At 50.0% G+C, this 13243-nt stretch overlaps 1 protein-coding gene across 1 annotated transcript in view; it reads left to right on the forward strand.

Annotated features, from left to right (window-relative positions):
* XYLB (xylulokinase) overlaps window positions 1–13243 on the forward strand; it is a 51938-nt gene that overhangs the window by 24539 nt on the left and 14156 nt on the right. Inside the window, exons 10-15 of the mRNA XM_035724376.1 lie at window positions 943–1024; window positions 4049–4089; window positions 4667–4782; window positions 5565–5680; window positions 6276–6349; window positions 7813–7909. Of these exons, the coding sequence (XP_035580269.1) occupies window positions 943–1024; window positions 4049–4089; window positions 4667–4782; window positions 5565–5680; window positions 6276–6349; window positions 7813–7909 (526 nt within the window). The remainder of the gene's footprint in view (window positions 1–942; window positions 1025–4048; window positions 4090–4666; window positions 4783–5564; window positions 5681–6275; window positions 6350–7812; window positions 7910–13243) is intronic.

The raw sequence follows: 13243 nt of genomic DNA on the forward strand, positions 1-13243 counted from the left end.
CCAGGAGATGGCTTATTCTGATGTAAATCCGAAATTTTCTGGAAGGAGCAGAATTTTCTTTCCAGACCCCTGGACAGCCCATCATTTGTTTTAACCTTTTGGAACTGAGATAAAGTCAGGGAAAGGGGAAAAACTGTTTTTCCTTTATAGCTATGCTCTCTAAAGACTATGGGTCTGTTCGGAGGGGTCCCTGCTGTCTGGTCCCACAGCTGCCCTGGGAGGAGCCCTTGGGGCCATGCTTCCCCAGGGGTGTTCCCTCCCCGACACTGCCATTTCTGGTTTATTTTCTTTAGAATGTTGACCTGTGCACTTACGTGTTTGGTTAATCAGATTACTGGGCCGACAGAGCAAGGGTGTGGGGCATTATCTTCTTCCATGAATTTGCTTCCTCTGTGTCCTCTTGTTATCTATTTTTTAAAAATGTTTTAATTAATTTTGTTTATTTATTTGAGAGAGCATGAGAGAGAGATCATAAGCAGGGGGGAGGGGTAGAGGGAGAAGCAGACCCCCCCCGCTGAGCAGGGAGCCCAATGCGGGGCTTGATCCCAAGACCCTGGGATCATGACCTGAGCCGGAGGCAGATGCTTAACCGACTGAGCCACCCAGGCACCCTCCCCCTTGTTATTTATTTCCCACTAATCCTATCCCAGAATTTGGAGATTGCAAAACAAGTACAAGTTGGGGATTGGTTTGTTCTAGCTGCCTCTCAAAATCCAGTGGTGTTCAAGGCAGTGGGTTGACCTAATTTTGTGTTCCAAGCCTGTGCTGGGCTCCTCTGGCTTTTTGTGAACGGGAGGGACATCCCTGGTTTAGGACAGGGACTGATGTGAGTGCAGGCCCAGTGACCTGGAGCTTGTAACACTCTTGTGACCTGAGGCTTGGAGGGCTGTGCAGAGTAGGTCAGATTTGCCTCAGTAGGGCATGCTTGCTTTTCCTCCTCAGGGAGCCATTTCTTCCTACTACATCCAGCGCTACGGATTTCCTCCAGGATGCAAAGTGGTGGCCTTCACTGGGGACAACCCTGGTGAGTACCTGGAGGATTTCACTCTCCAAGTAGCCTGACTTGGTCCATGCTGGACGTTTGAGAATGCCAGTCCAGCCTCTGGAAACCCTTCTGTGGCAGGCCCCTTCCTCCCTGGCCGCCTGCCACGCTGCTGGCCTGAAATCTGATGCCTTGTACCTGCCCTGCCTTGGCTCTGACTCTGCCTTCTGGAGCCGCTAAGGGCTGCCCCCACCCCCCACCCCCGGTGAGAATGATCAGCGGTTAAGGCAGGTGGTCATGCCCACCCCTCCCTAACTGACTTTTCTGTTCCAAGCTAAACATCTCGGTTCCCCCAGCCTTTCCTCTAGGACATGGTTTTGGGTCTCCTTGCCGTCATTTGATCTATGGGTATGAATTATTCCTCATCCAAACACCTTGTCCCTCCCCCAGCCACTCCGGGAAGTGTCATCAGGTCTGTGAAGAAAGGCCAGGTGGCCACGTTGTGCCATCAGACTGCGGACCCTCAGCCCCACCCCTGAGGCGCTTTTCCTAAAGAGCCACCAAATTAGGGTTGCCAGGTAAATGCAAATACAGATAGATACAGGACACCCAGTGTGCCTTGAATTTCATAGGGATGATGAATAATTAGTATGATAAGTGCATCCCATGCAGTATTTGAATTTCACATAACAATCGATTTTTTAGTGTAAGTATGGGCCAAAGTATATCTCTCTGAAATTCAAATTTAACCGAGCGTCCTCCATTTTTTCTGGCAACTCTACTCCAAATCAGCATCCTCAGTTCCTGCTCTGAGGAGGTGTCAAGTACGTGGCAGAGGACCTGGGCTGCTGCCCGGGTGGGGCCAGGGTCTGCTGTCCTAGGGAGGCTGACTTCCTTCTTAGAGCCTCTCCTGCTTCTCTCTATGGTCAGGGAGCGTGGCTCTCTATTTCTTCTATTTTGCTGTCCTTTGAAACACATTTCTTTTTAGTTGTTTTCTGCCTTCAGCGCTCCTCCTGATTTCAACACCCACCAGCCTCTCTGTACTTTCCTTCTGTTGGCTGTGTAGACGAGCAGGACGGGGGCATCCAAAATAAATAGAGAGAGACGCATATGTCTAGGAGTAGAGTTGTATACCTCGAAATAGCATGGGTGGTCCTTGTTAAAATTAATCCTTAATAGCAATAGGGACATTATCAGTATTATTATTAGATTATCGGGAAAAACACTGAAGTCGCTACTATGATTACAGCCATCACTGAGAATAATGCTAACGCTCATGGTGTTCCTCGGTCCGCTTCCGGCCTGTCTGCTCTGGAGCTGAGGGCACAGTGAGCACGTCCCCACACCTGTGGCCGCATCAGTGTCCTGGCTGTGACCCCTCCCTCCTGGGACAGGCTTGGTTCTGGCATCTGGAGGGAACTCCAGGAGCCAGACAAGGGCCTTTCCTATCCCTGGGCAATTTCTGGAGACGGGCACACGGAACCCTGTTGGCAAAGCACAGAACCAATCAAAGCAGGTTTTGGGGAAGGGATCCCAGTGTTCCTGGTCCAAAGGTGGGGAGGAGGCAGGGGCTGGTGGACAGTGGCCGGATTTCCACAGTGGCAAGGCATGAAGCCCCAAGCTCTGTCCCCTGGGTTGAGAGGCGGCTCCAGCCTGCAGTGTGTGGGTTCTGGTGCCCCTCCCAGGGGACACGCAGGCCCCAGTTCCCCCCCACCCTAAAAGCGGGGAGGTCCAGCCTCCCTCAGAGAAGAACGGTTGGTGTAGGAGCACCAACTTAGGAAAGTTCGACACTTTCAGAATGAAAATAACTTCACTGAGTCTTATTAGGCAATGTATCTTGTACCTCCTCTATCAACTAGAGGAGTGTCAGGGGGAAGAATGGGCCTTTTGAATCACTAAAGTGAGCTTCTGGGCATGTTTGAGCAGGAATGACAAAGAAGCAGCTTTCCAATCCTTCCTCTTGGACCTTGGTTTCCGGCTGAATGTTGGCAATACCAGGCAGGTAGCCCTCAGTTGGTCCCTCCCTAAGTCTGACCTTGAGTTAAGTCATGCATTAATTGCTCCTTCATTAAAACAACAACAACAACAACCAAGCCGACTAACCAAGGCTCACGCTCTTTTTCTTACTCACAAGGGATACCTCTTCACTGCAGAAAAAAAAAAAAATTGTTAAATACTGACAAACCAAAGGAAGGATCTCTTAACCCAGAGATAACCACAGTTAAAATTTTGATGGCTATCCTTCCACCTTGCTTTCTGTGCTCATAAGTACACATATTTTGTTTTAACTAACGCAGGCAATATTTTTGTGCAGCATCACGTTAACGGTTGCCTAGGGCCAGTTGCTCCACATTTCTTTCCCTAGCCCTTACGGTGGAGGTCAGTGGGGCTTCCAGTGCTCGGACAATGCGAACGGTGTTGACGCGCACACCCTGTCCTCTCCCTCATCCCTAAAGGCTAGGTTCTCTGAGGTAGGGTTCCTGGATCCAAGGCTCTGACACACTCATGGTGGAGGACTACCTTACCTGTCCCTTCCACGTTTCTCTTTTCACTCGCCCAGTCAGTCACTCGACATTTAGTGAGCACCCCGCCCAGGTCCATGTCAGACCTTCTTTCAGTTCCAGAGTGCATCAGTGAGCCAGGCCGATGCAGATTGCTGTTCTGGGCCTCATGTCTCAGGGGGACAGACACTGCCCTTTACATTCTGCCCCTTTTACACTCCTGCCTCACCCCTGTCTTTCTCTGCCGTGTGTATTCTGGTGTCTTGACTTGGCCCCCTTGTTTCTCTGCACTCTGGGCAGCACCTGATGGTGGGGAGTTTGGACCCTTTTGGAAGAGGCTTCCCAGCTCAGATCGGAGGCCCTGACCTCAGGGACTCTACCCTTTGACCCACTGGGACCTCCCCTTGGGCCATTCTGAGCCCTCAACTCACCCTGTTCCTGCCTCTACTAGCATGTGGCTTGGGGTGGGAGGTTCGGGGCTGGCTCCCATCTGGGGGTGACTTGTGGTTTGCTTTGTGGCTCTGTGTGACCTCCAGCTAATCAGAGGCTCCCCTCCTCTTCTCAGCGTCGCTGGCAGGCATGAGGCTGGAGGAGGGTGACATTGCGGTAAGGTGACTTCTCACATCCACAGGCACAGCCAGCTCTTTGTGCCCTGGGGGACGAGGGCCCCAGCAGCATCTTTCCTGCTTCTTAGAGGGTCTGCCAGTCCCAAAAGGCAGCTGAGGGAGGGGATAGGAAGACCCAGGCCCCAGGACCTGCTCTTAGAAGGTTATGGCCTTTGCCAGGTAGGCAGGTCCCCTTGACAATGGCCGGTCTTGGTGGGTACAGTGGTGGAAGGGTGAGACATTGGGCCGGAGGACTGTGAGCTCCCTGGGTGAATAAAGAAAACATAACCTGTGCCCTTCTGGGTCTAGTGGGAAGGTCATTTGGGAACCAGTTGTCACCCAAACCATTAGTTAGATGCAATTGTGGTAAATTCTAGAAAATCGGCCCACAGTTTCCATGAGAACCTAAATCTGGTTGCTGACTTTGGACCCATCTAGTGTGGGAGGGTTAGAAGAAGAGATTTCTCTGTGGAAGTGGCATTTAATCTGAGGTCTGCAGCCTGAAGAGTGAAGTGAAGGCGGTCAGGGCTGGCGGAGCTGGGCAGAGAGGCACCTCATCTCTGCCCATTTCTTCCCAGGTCAGCCTGGGCACCAGCGACACCCTATTTCTCTGGCTCCAGGAGCCCATGCCCGCCCTGGAAGGGCACGTCTTCTGCAACCCGGTTGATGTCCAGCACTACATGGCGCTCCTGTGGTAGGCTTGGTGGGCAGTGGGCAGATCTGACACCATGTGGAGCCCTCAGGCTCTTCTGCTCAGCAGGCTCTGTGGCCTCTGAGACCCTGGGACTCATTGGGTTTTTTTCTGACAGCAGAGCTGGGTGGGGAGGAACCCCGGACCTGGAGTCCTCCCCAAACCCAGATTCCAATCCCATCCTCAACACCTATATCCTGTGTGGCCCGGGGCAGACCCCATAGCACATGTGAGCCACACTTTGCTCATAAAATGCAAAGAATAAAAGGTTTACTTCATAGTGTTGTCAGGACATGCCTAGCACGTGGTAGACCTTCAATAAAAAGTAGGAAGGACATCCTGCCCCCTGACAGTTGTCATGGAGGAGGTGTGCTCTGCACCCTGATGACAGGCCTTTGGAAACCCGCCAGAGGCTATTCAGGGAAGTTTCTGAGCCTCTAGGCCCCAGGAACCATTGGAGGATATGTAGGTCTAGTATATTTAGCCAGCTCTGTTCCATCATCCAGGTGGTATAACATGTAGAAGCCACAGCTCCCCGTCTCTCCCTGGGGTGCCTTTGTGGCAACCTCTGTAAACAGAGCCCAAGACAAGCCTTCCCCAGTGATTCCTGGGGACCTTCGCTGGGCCTGATACCTGAGGGAGAACCTCAGATCTCTGCAAGCCACTGCCTGGGGGTTGTGGTCCAGCCTGACCTGCAGCCCTTTGACCTGGGACTCTTCACCAAAACACATGGGTCCAGTCAGCAAGCAGTGGGTCCCCCCTCAGGGTTGTGTGCACTTCTGCAGCTTTAAAAACGGCTCCCTCATGAGAGAGAAGATCCGTGATGAATCCGCTTCCTGTTCCTGGAGTGATTTCTCCGAGGCGCTGCGGTCCACGGAGATGGGCAACGGCGGGAATCTGGGTAGGCTGTTTGGTGTTGCCCAGGCCTGTGAAGGGCAGTAGCTGCTGACAGGAGGGCCACGGAGCAAGCCAGGGGGAGCCCTAGCTGTCTGTCCTTCTGTTCCGTGGGCCTTCCAAACTAGTGTGAGGCCCAATGATCTGGGTGAGGTAGGGCCATTCTCCATGCTTTGAGTGGAGGGCTCTGTCCCCCTCAGAGCCCCTGGTGACAGCCTCGGGGAGGGCAGCCACGGCTCCTGCTCTACCCTGGTGTGCGCACGTATATAGCTTTCTGCCCCAGATGCAGGTTTCTCTTCGGAAGAGGGCCCAGCATTGGGCCAGGCCTTCTGAGCAGGGAGGGGATGTGCTGCCCTTGATCAAACCTGCCCTGGTATTTCAGGGCTGGTGGGGCAGCTGCCTCTGGTCTGGGCTATCGGGTAAGAGTAGGCGGAACTGTCTCTAGGAGCATCTAGGCCAGGCCCTTCCAGTTCCTGTCTTTCCCGACTCTTCTGGGGGACAGAGATATGGGGTCATTTTACCCTATTCTGTCCTAAGTCTTTGTGAGGCTTATCTTTTGTTTTTGATTACCGACAGTGACTCTCTTCCTGGTCTGGTTTCAGGTTTTTATTTTGACGTAATGGAGATTACCCCTGAAATTATTGGGCGCCATCGGTTTAGTACAGAAAACCGACAGGTATGTGTGGTATTGGTATTGGAGAGAAATTGGCTCCATTTTCGAGTATTGAATTTAACAACTGCCTCCCAAGTTCTGCTACTTGAGGGCCTTCATTCATTTACTCCGCTCTTGCTCGCACAAACGTTTTGATGTGCCGGCGTGTATTTTAGTGCTGGGGAATCCGCAGAATCTAAGACAGATGCGATTCTCTCTCACAAAGAGGAGTGCAGAATACCTCGGGGCTTTCCCCTGAGCTGACCCGTGTCCACACTGACTGCCACTGAAAGCCATAGAGCCTGTTCCCTTGGCAAACTTAATCCTGCACCCCCAAGGACTCACATTGTCCCCAGATCGGGTATTTCTTCCTGATTGAAAGCCTCTGGGACAGGAAGCACTAACATTTATTGCATGCTGTTTGGCTCCAAGCACCGTGCTGGTGGTTCCCTGCGTCCCCCATTGAATGCTTAGAGCATCCTGAGGTCCAGAGACGCTAAATCATGTGCCCAAGTCACCAGGGCCTGGTGTGCAGGGGGCCCTCCACACCCAGTCCTCCTGGTCCTGAAGCACTGTTTCCTCTCCCCTCCACTGTGCACGTGGGATTAAGTCCCTCTGTCTAGTAACTGTTACAGTTACAGTTGCCATTAGATTTGTGGCTGATGAAGTCATGACATACTGGGTTGTAAGTGGAAAGTTTTATATAAACTATGGGGGGGGGTCGCTCACCTGAGTCTTCTGATGAAGGGTCGGTTTGGTTTCTGTTGTTCATACAGAGAAGGTATGCCTGTTCCCCTTTGCACAAACCTGTCGGGGTGTGTCAGGGAGAAGGTAGGGTCTGTCACTGGTCTCAGGGGCTAAGGCATGGGCGAAGCTGGGATTGACGCCTATCAGCATTAGCCTGATGGACACTCCTCAGCTGTGGGTTCTCACTTAGTATCACACACCTAGACCAGGCTCTGTTGTCTCATTTGATCATTATACCCACCCTGAAACAGGTACCACTATGACCTCGGTTTTGTTAAGGAAGAAAATGAAAATCCCAGCAAGATTTACTTAACTTATTTGAGGTCACAGTGCTGAACCCTTGGTGGCCTGAGACTGAGTTCTCTGATGCTCTGTGTCCCCGAAGTGAGCATGCCTGAGGCTGGGGTCATGTATGTGTGAGCAATGTGTTCGTGTGAGCGTGTGTGGCAGGTGCTTAGTGGGTCAAGAGCCCCAGCTGTGTATGAGCTGCTCTGGAGGCCTGAGTCATGAGTTCTGAATCTGGGCTGTTGTTTAAAAAGACAACACACACGCACACGCCCGCACACTCACACGCATGCATGCACATGCACACATGCACACGCACACACACTCACATGCATGCACGCACACGTACACACATGCACATGTACACACATGCATGCACTCATACACATGCACGCACACATACAATGAAGGGACACCAAGGAGTTTTCACTGTGCCTGCTTTCTCCTGGGGACAGGTCTCAGCATTCCCTAGGGCTGTGGAGATCCGGGCACTGATCGAAGGGCAGTTCATGGCCAAGAGGATCCATGCTGAGGGCTTGGGCTACCGAGTCAGTAAGTGAGCTGCTGGTGAGCTGTCTTCTGGGGCAGGGACCCTCACACCCTGAGGTGCTTGAGACGCTTCCCAGCCTTCAGGCCAGGCCTCGCACGGCACTGTCTGTTAAGGCTTCATTCCCAGGGCAGGAGGGAGATGGAGCCCGGCCACGGGTAGCTGGGGAGGTGAGTCAGCGGGCCCGTGCGGGCAGGCAGGGACTAGGAGGCAGCTTGTTCCTGCTTCTCTGCTCTGTCCCCAGTAGCCTGATCTCCTGGCAAGTAGCTGTAGCACTTAGAGACCTTTCTGTAACCCGGACCTCCAACGTGCAAATGCAGTGTCCCAAGCTCCAGACCCTGAGGACATGGGCAGTGCAGGTGGGAAAGGTCTAGGCTGGGGCCATCTGCCTGTGGGGCACAGTCTGAGCACTTTGGCTTGGATGGGGAAGAGTGGGGATGCAGAACCACTTGCAATTTGAGAGGTCTGGAATGGAAAGGCAGGGCAGGGCAGGTTGGGGGGGGGACCCCCGCGGGGAGAAAGGGATTTCTAAGAACTTGAGCTATGGAACGGACAGCTTTAGGAGGGCAGTGAGTTCCCCTTACTGCTGGCCCTGGAATGGTCTGGGGCAGGGGCTTCTGCCAGGAGGGTGGAGTCCAGGTCTCTAAGATGTATTTGTCCCCCTGGGCAGCAGCTGTTGTCACTAGAGAGGGTAGAAAACCCCTGAAGCCTCTTTGCTTGAGCGCCTCCTCATGACACTTTTATGGACAATCTGAGCTCTGTGTAGTGTGTTTTCTGTCTTTGAACCAACCAACTGCAAGCATACTCTAGAAATCAGCATTAGGTAAGCCTTCCGAGAAGTTGCACACACACACCTCCCCAGCAATCTCGCCTCTCTGTGCATGCATAACGGAAATGTGTACACATGGTCTCTAAAGACGTACAGGAGAGCATTCATCATGGCACGGTGCTTACTAGCCCTGTGCTGGAACCCAGCGCCCATGGGTAGTAGACAGGAGACATGCATTCTGGGGTATTCATGCAATGTGATGCTACACCAAAATGAAAATAAACCAGCCTCCACCACGGGCAACAAAATGGATGAATCTCACAGATGTCACTCAGAGCAAAAGAAGCCAGACACAAAAGTGTGTGCGGCAAGATTCTGTGTACATCAAATTTAAAACCAGACTGTCACTGGAAGCCAGGGCAGCGAACAGCTACCTTTCAGAGGAAGAGGGCCTCTCGGGTGCTGGTGGTGTTCTCTTTCCTGAGTTACATGGGTGTCTTGAGTTTGTGAAAATTTGTCAAGCTGTCAGCTTATGAGGTGTTACCTATGTTTTTCAGGGTGTACATGTGTTCACCGCAAATTTTAAAACAAATAAAATGATCATGATAAACATTTCCATTTCTCTCCATTCCATCACTCAAAGTGTAGAAAGAAATTCCCCAGGGGTGCCTGGGTGGCTCAGTCAGTTAAGTGTCTGCCTTTGGCTCAGGTCATGATCCCAGGGTCCTGGGATGGAGTCCTGTGTCGGGCTCCCTGCTCAGCGGGGAGTCTGCTCTTCCCTCTCCCTTTTCCCCCTCCCCCTGCACGTGCTCTCTCTCCCACTCTCTCTCATATAAATAAATAAAATCTTAAAAAGAAAAAAAAAGAAAGACATTCCCCCAGAGGTCTCCAAAGATTTCAGAATCCCCTGAAAAGTGAGATCGGTGAGCAGGGCAGGGATGGTGCTGACATCGGCACCCAGTGCCCAGCATGAAGGGTTCTCTGGCCAGCAGAAGGCAGCACTTTGCGGGGGGCTGGCCCCAACAGTGTGCAGGAAGAGGCAGTGAGAACAGAGAAGTCTTCCTGGGCACTGGAGGAGTGATGGAATCATGCCATCATTCCCAGCCTTTAAAGCAATTTTGTGCAAACCCGCATAAAGTTACTTATCCTCTTAGCAGACTTAAAGGCAGTATCAAACCTGTCTTGCTAGGTCTGCTGGGTTCATAAGATTACATAAATGAACACGCTTGGAGCCAAGAAGGGCTGCACAAACGTGAGGCATCATTCTCCCAGCTGCCATGTGGACTGACCCGCGTTCTTAGGTGACTTGCTTCTCTAACTTGACATTATGTTCATGAATTCACCGGTGTGAATTAGCGTAGCTACCAGTTGTCAGCTCTCACGGTGCTGTGGGGTTCCATCGTGATTATACCGTGATCCGTTTACCATTGTTCTGTGACGTACGTTTGCACGTGTTACCAGCCGTGCTGCTATGAACAGTCTTGTGGCTGATTTTTCCTTGCTTCCTCTCTTCTGTGTAACACGTATTGGTAGTAAACTGACAACCTGAGTGTATGGATTATGTTTCTGGAACTTGTCGTGTTTGGCTCGCATAATGTTTACTTTGTTAATCAAATACCTTTAGGCTGGGTCTGCTCACTCAGGCGCCACGTCAGCACAGGTGCTGCCATTCACTAGCCCAGTCCACATTTATTTATTTATTTATTTGACAGAGAGAGAGAGCACAATCAGGGGGAGCTACAGGCAGAGGAAGAAGCAGACTTCCCGCCGAGCAGGGAGCCTGACACGGGGCTCGATCCCAGGAGCCTGACACGGGGCTCGATCCCAGGACCCCGGGATCATGACCTGAGCCGAAGGCAGCCGCTTAACCGACTGAGCCACCCAGGCGCCCCCTCTTCTCTCTTCTTTACCTCCCATTTTCCATTTCCAGGATGTTACTGTTCAGTGTGCATTACACATCAATAATTATTTAAATTATACACTTGGTGGCTTTCCTTGATTACCACTATTTATTATATCACACATCTAAGTGGTTTTGTATTTGGCTTTCATCTTTGCTTCAGGACATCATTGACTAATTCTTTCATGTAGAGATGGGGGTAAGGGGAATGGTCTCTGACTGTATGAAAATAGTTTAATTTTGCCTTCACACTTAAATGCTACTTTTATAATATGTGGAATTCTGAATTCAAAGATCATATTATTTTAGAACTTTGAAAATAATGTTCTGTTGTCTTCTGACTTTTAGCGTTGCCAGTGAGAAGCCCATCTGAATGGTATTTTTTTCCTCTACAGAATCTTCTAGAATCCTCTTTCTTAGGAATTTGGAAATTTCTCAACTAAAGTCTGGGTATAGGCCTTATGCCTTCATTGTGCCGAGCACCCACTGGCCCCTTTTGCCTGAATATATCTGACTGTTTCTACCTTGGGAAAATTTATTACATCATTTCTCCGATGATTCATTTCCCTTCATTTTCTCTGTTCTTTTTACTAGAATTCATATTGGGCCGGTGGTTTCCGACAGAGGCGATTTTGCCCCCCTGAGGATTTTTGATGATATCTGGAAACATTTTTGGTGTCACAAACGGGGAGTGCTCCTGGCATCTCACCGGCAGAGGCCCGGAATACCACTGCACATTCTGCAGTGTGCGCAACAAAGCCCCCACAGCCAATGATTATCCAGCCCAAATGTCAGCTTTGCCAAGCTTGAGAAACCCTGTCTTATGCAGACCAGATGTTGGCTCTCTGGCCCTAATTGCACTTTGCTTTATTTTGTTGTAGAACTTGTCACTCTCAGGGGCCCCTGCCTGGCTCAGTCGGAAGAGCATACGACTCTTCATCTTGAGGTCGTGAGTTCGAGCCCCACGTTGGGTGTAGAGATGACATAAATAAGTAAATAGAATTTTTAAAAAATGAACTTGTCACTATCATGCTCTATTTTTAAATTTATCTGTTTTTGGTCTGTCCTCCTTCAACTAGAATATGAGCTCTCTGGGAGGAAGAATCTCATCTGTCCTGTTAAACTATCTATTCCCACTTCTTAAACCACTACCAGGTGGTAACTGGCCTCTCCCTAATAAGTATCTGTAGACTGAATAACTCTAAAATGATAAATGAATTCTGTGTCTTCTGACTTTGTTCTTTCTCTTTCCTTATCACTTTAAATCATAGGGAATTTCCTGGATTGTATCTTTCAGGTTATTACATTAGATATGGCCGTGTTTAGTCTACTGTTTAGTTTTTCCACCTAAATATGTTGGTAATCATTTATCTTTTTTTTTTTTGAGAATTTATTTATTTGAGAGAGAAAGAGAGAGTGAACACAAGTAGGGGGGGCGGGCAGAGGCAGAGGGAGAAGCAGACTCCCCGCTGAGCAGAGAGCCCGACGTGGGGATCGATCCCAGGACACTGAGATCATGACCTGAGCTGAAGGCAGACACTTCACCGACTGAGCCACCCAGGAGCCCCTCATATATCGTTTTTTTAATTTTTAGAACTCTTTCTTGTTTCCCAGTTCTTCTTCGTAATGGTTTATTCTTTTTTATGGACTTATACCCGTTCAAATACACCAGAGGATAAAATATTGGAATTTTTTCAAATTTGTCCCTTTGTTCCCTGGGTTCTTTTCCTTCTGAGGTAGTCTGTTCACATTGATCTTTCTATTTCACACCATTAATTTTTCTCAATTGTCTTGGCTGCAGGTTCGTAGTACTGAATGAGTAACTGGTTCTCAGTGGAGACAGCAAGCAAGGTCCCTCCTCCCAGTGCTCCCCACCCCCGCCCCACTTGCCCCTTCCAGGCTGGGGAAGTAGATGGGGTGACAACAGGCAGATTTAAGCTGAAACTTGTGAGCACTGTACAAGCACTGTACACTGTTAAAGCTGGAGTCCTCCCTACGAAGGCTCTCCACATGCCAAAATCTACAGGTTTTTATTCTGGTTGGAAGATGAATGCAGCTTATTTCTCTGATGGGTGCATGTCTGTCCCTTTCCACGTCTGCCCAGGCAGCTCAGTGGTACTGCAAGTTCTGATTCCCCTCAAGCCTCCCAGGCACCCTCCCCAGGTAGCTGCTCTTTAGCTCGAGGTCAGACCCCGCTGCTGCTCAATGGAAGTGGGTAGAGACAGACGGGGTCAGACTCTGGGGTTTTTGAAATCATCAGTCTACTGTCAGTGCATGAGCGTTCCCGCATCCCCACCAACACTTAGCATTAAGCACCTTTGACTCCTTTGCTAATCTGAGGGATGGATGTAAACTAGTATCGCAGTGTTACTTTCATTTGCATTTTTTTTCATTAATAATGACTTTGAACAGCTCTTTGTAACTTTGGTTTTTTTTACCCTGTGAATTGGCGGTTTGTATCTTTTACCATTTCCCCCATATTGGATTTCCCATCTTTTTCTTAACATTTTGCAGGAGTTTATCAGATACCTCGAATATTACTAGATCCTTGTCAGCTTCTGTGTCACAAGCGTCTTCTATCATTTGTCTGTTAACCTTATTTATAGTGTTGGCAACTGAACAGAATTTTGATTAAATTAAACCTGCCAATATTTCATTTTAAATTTTATG

This window comes from Zalophus californianus, chromosome 1 (assembly GCF_009762305.2).
Source record: "Zalophus californianus isolate mZalCal1 chromosome 1, mZalCal1.pri.v2, whole genome shotgun sequence".
Lineage (NCBI taxonomy): Eukaryota > Metazoa > Chordata > Mammalia > Carnivora > Otariidae > Zalophus > Zalophus californianus.